The following is a 7,381-nucleotide window of genomic DNA, read 5'->3' as shown; positions in this document are numbered from 1 at the left end:
TATCTATTAAAACATAGAGCCGGAAAAATAGGTCTAGCCTATTGGGCCGAGCCCGTTTAGATCCTAAAATTATAAGAGTCAGGTTTAAAATTTTTCCCCTCAAATGGAAAATAGGCCCTGGAGGGCTGAAGGCTTAAAAGAGCCGGTCCGTTTATAATTTTTTTCCTCTTTTAAATTTTTATGTAATTTTAATATTATTAATTTTTTACATTATTAATAATATTTCAAATATTTAGTAATTATAATTTAAAATTAAATTTTACAGAATGATTTGATTTATTAGTTTTAAATAATAATTTATCCAATTAAATTTTTAAAAAATAGATTAACTTGGACTTTAATAATGATTTGATTTATATTATATATGTTGATATTTTTAAACTATATATATATATATATTTGATAATAGAATATTTTTATACTTACATAACTTGTGATTCTATAATTTGAATTAGAAATTCCTGAGTTTCAATAACAATGTTTCTCACATTAAAGTAAAATAATAGTTAGATTGCAAAATTTAAAAGTAAAATTCCTACAAAGAAGAAAAACTTGATATTTTTGTTACGAAAGAAAAGCATATTTATGAAAAAGAGTAATTGATTATAGTGATGATGAAGTTTCAAAAAATTAATGATAGTATTTATTTATCACATAATTGCACTATAAATAAAACTTTTGGATGTTGTTATCTCGTAATGAATATTTAGATGTTCTTGGATGTTGATGGATGTTTATACATAATGATATTTTGTATTTGTGATTTAATTTTATTCATATTTATGTCTTTTATTAACAATTTTATTGGTTTGTTTTCATTTTTTATAAAAAAATATGAGAAATATAAAAAATAGTATTTTTTTTTTCCTTAAACAGGCCAAAAGCCCCGTGGGCTGGCCCTGAACCCGTTAGCTTAAGGATCAGGGTTAGCAAATTAGGGTATTTTTAAAATTTTGGTCTTAGAAGGCCAATCCTTTTAAGTCGACCAGCCCTGAAAGGCCAGCCTTTGAGGGCCGGGCCAGTCCTGATTTCCACTTCTATTATAAAATAGTAACATTAACTATTAACATTTTTAATGATATAGGATAATACTATTACTATTTTAAACTTTCAAAGTAAATATACTCTCAAAAAAATTTTTAGATACCTAACGCTCATGAGTAAAAACTTTGGGACAAATTATACTTTAATCCATTTTAGAAATATAAATAACATCATTTCTTAAAATATTGGGAGGGGTACAGTTTTTCAGGGGTAAGATACTAGGATTAGATGATTGCTATTAAAATCTATTTAAATTAACTTTTCTTAAAATTATATCATTATCTTATAAAATATAATTTTAAGATAAGATAACATTTTCATGTTTCGGATTTAAGTGACATTCGATCTATAATTAAAACTTTTTTCTGCAAAAATCTATTAATTCAAAACGAGCAAGCAATATTTTGTAGTGCTATTATAGTAAAATATGAGGAAAAATTATAGTAAAACATGTTTTAATATATAGTATATAACTTTTTTTATCATTACTTTGATTGTCCACTGCCAAAAAATTTCAAATATTCGTACATTTGATATTGCAAAGACGTAAATAACACAATTCCTTATTGCTTAAGGTTACATACGGGTAGGATTAGATGATCTGCTATTAAAATTTATTCAAATTAACTTGAAATTGTATTTTCACTTATAAATATAAATTGTAACATAAAACTGTTGTTATAAAAATAAACAAATAAATTTAAACCGTTAAAACATAACATGCATAGTTCATAATTGCAATATAGAAGAAAGGGAAATTTTTTTATTTATAAAATATTATAGTAATAATTTTACAAAATATAAAATCTGAATTCTCCATTTAATTTAAAGATAGAAATGAAATTTAGGAAGACCAAAATAAAACAAAAGGAGGAGAGGATCTGCTTCCAACTTTCTTGATGATCGCTCCATATCTTAATGTGATTATTCAAATTGATTTTAGGCAAATCACATGCAATTTATATTTTTAACATTTTAGATACATTTTTATTTTAATAAATACATAATATAAAATAAAGTTAAATCCGAGATTCACCGAAGTAACGTATGAATAGATAATATGCGCACCTCTGAATCCCTTTCCTTAGCTCTTAAGCCAGTGATCGTCTCCTTCACTCCGATATGGCGATTGCAGGCGACAATCTTTGTCTGCCTCTGGAGATCATCCAAAACATTCTCAAAAGGCTTCTTCCAGTTAAATCCGTGGAAAGGATTGCAGGCGACAATCCTTTTCTGCCGCTGGACATCATCCGAAACATTCTCAAAAGACTTCCTGTTAAATCCCTCGTTCGATTTCGTGCTGTGTGTAAAGATTGGAAAAATCTCTTGGAATCCCCATATTTCATCGCAGTGCACTACCACCACTCTGCTCACAGCAACCCTCTTGTTATCTGCACTGATTTCAGTCCCAACCCTAGATATTCGCGCTTGTGTTTGGTTCCTTATAAGACGGAAACTGTGGAAGTTGAGAGAATACCCGCCATGGATTCCTTAAGGAATCTTGACCGCATCATTGGTTCCAGCAACGGCTTGCTTTGTGTGGTACTACTGAATGGTGTTTATAATCATTCCCCTCCTCCTTCGCTTTTGTGTTGAACCCAGCGACTAGAGAGGTAAGGCAAGTACCCAGGTCAGCGAAAGATAAGGCTCTGGGATGGGGATTTGGGCTTTGTCCTGTGGTTAGGGATTATAAGATAGTGAGAATTTATGCGACTAACCGTCCTTCAATCAAATTTGACGAGGACAGCCGTACTCACGGGGAAGTGTTTTCGCTAAGAACGGGGTCCTGGAAAGAAGTGGAATCTGGGGCTCTACGGCGGCTTCGAGCATTTCCTTGTCACCCTCTCACTTTTAATGGGGCTATATTTTGGTTGGGATGGGGTGAAGCTTCCGTCAAGATAGTTTCATTTGATCTAACAATGGACGTTTTTACATTGATACCAACACCTTTTTTAATCCCTCTTCGTACTAATCCTTCCTCTCAAATTGTGTTGGATGTGTATGAGAACAAAGTTGCTGTGCTTTTTCAATACGGAGATAGGCTTAAACCTAGTTTTATGGATTTATGGGTGTTGGAAGAGGGAAGTGGTGCATGTGGAAAGAGTTGGGGGTGGACTAAGAAATATAGTATTGGACCAACTTCATGGGGCTTAAGTCCGTTATACTTTTGGAGGAATGAAATAGTCTTTCGATACATACATGAGGTTCATTTGCTCATTCTCACTGCTAATCATGAATTGAAGCGCTTCAACATCTATCCCTCTATCAATAATGTGCGTCAAAAACTCGAATATGTGGAGAGCCTCATGTCTATGGATGGGGATTATTTCTGCTCAACTCTCGCAAGAATAGAAGAACTATCTGCCAGGGAGTAGTCTGCCTTCATGGAAAGCCTATTCTGAAGTTCTGTTGGATAAGAAATTAAACAATTCTGATACATCTTTGTTTTTTTTCCATAATATGTTAGAGCACAAAGGCTAAAGTTTCTGGAGGATATATATTATATTGCTTCATTGCTCAAGGGGCATTCGAGAGTAGATCTTTTAGGTTTTTCTTACTCGCTCTTCTCTTTGTTCTTTTCTCAGTATCTTAAGTTCATATTTTGTCTGCCATTATGTAAACTTATTCCTTTTAATTATAATATTTAGAGAGCCTCATTATGTTGAATAGCCTTGCTATATATGAAATTCTTGTTTTCACATTCTGGATTTACTTTGTCTTAGCAATTTTGGTGAAAATGCGGCCACAAAACCTTTGAACATTTGAGTTTTACTTACTAAAATTTTTGTTTTATTATTTTATCATTGCACACTTTTCTTAGAAAAAAATTACGAGAGCATATTGCAATGGCAAAATGCTATACTTTGATGAAGATGGGACAATATGTTATAACATTTGTTCACACTTGCAACATTAAACCTTGTACGAAGGTTCCTAACCTTGGGAAGCTATATGAGCAGGATTTATCCCTCTGGTTACATCTAAATAACTATATGTGTGCGCGCGCGCATATATGTCACGAGTCAAAATACTTGATCTTAAAACCAGAAACTGATCTGAGCTCGTGATTTTTTCTGGTTCCTCTATTTTACTGAAATTGTAAGCCTGTATTTACCAATTTTGAAGATTTCTTGTGAGATTACGGCGAATCATGACATCGCTTCTCCTTTAAAACCGAATGACGAAGGATATTGGCCCTTGTGCATGGTTCAATTGCTCTTCATTGTGCTCCCACTATAGTCTTGCATTGTTCATCCGTTCAAATTTTAATGCTAAAGATTAATCTTGCTTTGGAAAATCATCAATTTTGAACTATAAAACCTTTTAACATGTTTGGTTTGGTTGTATCTATAATCTGGAATGGAGAAATTTAGATCAGCACTAGTTGTTGCAAACTTTATCTTTGCGCCTTTCTATTTCATCAAGAATGAATATATGGGTTTAGGTGCTCCTATATATATGAGGAATTAACTGATCTCTAGATGGAAATGAAAGATGGGAGGAAAATGGGGACTTTTAGAAGACTAGTCTGCACTATACTTTTGGTGACTTTGGTCTAAAAGACTCATTTTATCCGGTTTAAAAAATCTTTTTTTTACTAATGAATTAGTATTCATATAAATTAATTTATATAGGAGCTGAGTGTGCGTGTGAAATGATGCCACAATAATCCTTTTTTTTTTTTGTTAACTGTGGCCACCTTTTCTTTTGTGCATCAGCTGCTAGGTTTTTGTTAGGGGTGAGCAAAACCGAACCGTAACCGAAAACCGAACCGAACCGAATTTAATTTCGGTTTTTCGGTTCGGTTATTTCGGTTTTCGGTTATATATTCGGTTTTTATTTTTTAAACAATTCGGTTTCAGTGTTCGGTTCGGTTAGTAGAAAAAAAATTCGGTTATAACCGAATAACCGAAATAAATATATTATATATTTATATTTAATAAATATTATTATAATAAATATATATGTGGGTATATGTGAACTTTTTAAATATATTTATATTCAATAAATATGATTATAATAAATATTATTATAATAAATCACATTGAATGATGAAATATTTATTAATTAATGGTTATAATTGTGTTTTTTATTATTTTTAATTTAAAATTATTTTTCATATTTATATATTTCGGTTATTCGGTTAACCGAACCGAAATTTTCGGTTAATTCGGTTTCGGTTAGTTTGGTTATTCGGTTTCGGTTCGGTGTTTAAAATTTACTCTATTCGGTTATTCGGTTAATTCGGTTATCACCGATAACCGAACCGAAAAACCGAATGCTCACCCCTAGTTTTTGTTGTCAAGAGAATGTTTTTATTTTTAAAAAGAAATACAATGACTGAACTGCTCTTAAAACATACTATCTTGATTCTTAATATCAGAGTTAGTTTGACTTTTAATTTGGTCCTAAATATAAAACCTTAAAACATTTGATTACTTTATAACAATCATTGTAATGCATGTTTCTGCAAACATGTAATCAGCCTTGGTTTAATCTAAAAGATCAACGATCTCCTTCTTGATCCATTTTCTGTTATTTCTTATGAAACTTGCTACCACCCAATGGTATAATAGGTAGCTCATTCCGATAAAGACAAGCTATCTCCGTGGTTACCTTTATTCCGATCATATGTTCTATCTGTTTCTGATGAAGGTCTCATTTGTTCGGAATCACATATTCGGTATTTTGAATCTTTCCTTAAATCCCATATCTGTAATATCACCATTGGACATCTTCAGTGGTTCATACCTTGAACAATGCTTGTTTGTTTTGATTCAATGTGATGACTCATCCTGTGATCTGTCTCATTATTTTGATTTGGACCTGCAGTAAATCAGAATTTGTTATATACAAGCTCAAGGAGATGGGAAAACCAGCAGATAAAGACATCATGCTGGTCGGTGAGAATTTTGACCGGCTAGATACCGGTAAACGTGGCTATATAAAACCTGCTGATCTCATGTAGGCTAATCTTTGATAACATAAGAACCTCAGTATGGTTATCTTAAGTGCCAGAAATTTCTGTGTCTATGCCAACATGATCAATTGAAGAGGAATATCATGTAGTCTAGTTTCATACTACTACCTCCGGTTCTAAATATAAAATCTCATTTGTAATCTACAAATGAAGTCTTATATTTAGAATCTGAGATAGTATTTGCTCATTTCTTGACCCTTCATCATGATCATTGAGATAAGGCATATATGTTAAAGGTGAATGAAGCACAAGAAACCATATTTCTGTCATTATTTTTTCCTTTTGGCCTGTGTAATTTAGCAGTTTGTCTAGAAAATAAAAACATGATGAGAGCATACGATTTTTACACTTCATGCTACACAACAATTAGATTTTTTTTTTATTGGCCAGAAGAAAAAAGATTTTGTATGCGTGATTTTGTTGGAGAAATAACAAAAGCACGGAGAAGCATATTGAAGTTGTCATTCCTTGAAAATGTGTGTTCTATGGTAAAACGCTTCTTTCCTTGGCCGAAGCAAAGGAAAAACATTTTTTTATTAAAAAAAAAAAAGGAAACACATTTAATCAAGCATATTTATTAAAGGAATTAATATAATTTTCAAAATTTTTATGTCTACATTAATTAAATTATTTCAGCTTCTGTACCAATATAAAAAAATTAAACAAATGACTATTTTGCCAAAAAAAATAAATAAAAAGGAGGAAAACGTTTAAATTATTCAAAATAATTTCAGTCAAAATTAGGAATTTAGTATGATAAAGGATAAATTGATAAATAAAATTTATAAATTTTGATTAATTCTTTTTAAAATACTCCTAACTTTATATGTATTAAAATAGAAAAGACGTATGCAAGAGAGCTTACGCCATTTTACTTTATAATCATATTTTCTCTTATGGTACCAATACTAGACACTTTAAGCAAACACACATGGGGTGCGTTGGGCTAGGCGTTGTGGAACCCAAAAGTGGCTTATTGGTGTCATGAGCACGATTGTAAAATTTATGATGTTTGATGGGGCTTTTGGACCATTCCACTTATAGCCCAAAAGAGTATGATTGAATCGCACGACTTAATAAGCTCCTCATAGGAGCTTATTTTGAGTTTTATTGTGCTTGTGGCTGGTAGGAGTATACCGTTAAAGCAATTTCTCTCATTTTATTCTCTCTTGTTCTCTCATTACTCAAAAGCCCCTCACGCTCATTGTCTCATTATTAATTCATTAACATTGAAGGATGGTCGTGGCCTTAAATTAAAACACAAAATCTTCAAGTTATCAAAAAGATTAAATTGGTGAGACCGAATAACCTTACTCGGCAAAGTTTTTGAGAAGCAAGCTTATCGATAAGGCATTT

At 31.6% G+C, this 7,381-nt stretch overlaps 1 protein-coding gene across 1 annotated transcript; it reads left to right on the top strand.

Annotated features, from left to right (window-relative positions):
- The first annotated feature begins 2,166 nt into the window (after nucleotides 1-2,166).
- LOC114712057 (F-box/LRR-repeat/kelch-repeat protein At2g27520-like) lies at nucleotides 2,167-3,419 on the top strand. The gene is made up of 2 exons (XM_028896511.1): nucleotides 2,167-2,560; nucleotides 2,647-3,419. The coding sequence occupies exons 1-2, from the start codon at nucleotides 2,167-2,169 to the stop codon at nucleotides 3,417-3,419; spliced, it is 1,167 nt and encodes a 388-aa protein (XP_028752344.1).
- Nucleotides 3,420-7,381: the final 3,962 nt, after the last annotated feature.

Source organism: Neltuma alba, unplaced genomic scaffold (genome assembly GCF_004799145.2).
Source record: "Neltuma alba isolate B1F8T4 unplaced genomic scaffold, ASM479914v2 tig00001806_pilon, whole genome shotgun sequence".
Classification (NCBI taxonomy): domain Eukaryota; kingdom Viridiplantae; phylum Streptophyta; class Magnoliopsida; order Fabales; family Fabaceae; genus Neltuma; species Neltuma alba.
This window is presented reverse-complemented; position numbering and strand designations above follow the sequence as displayed.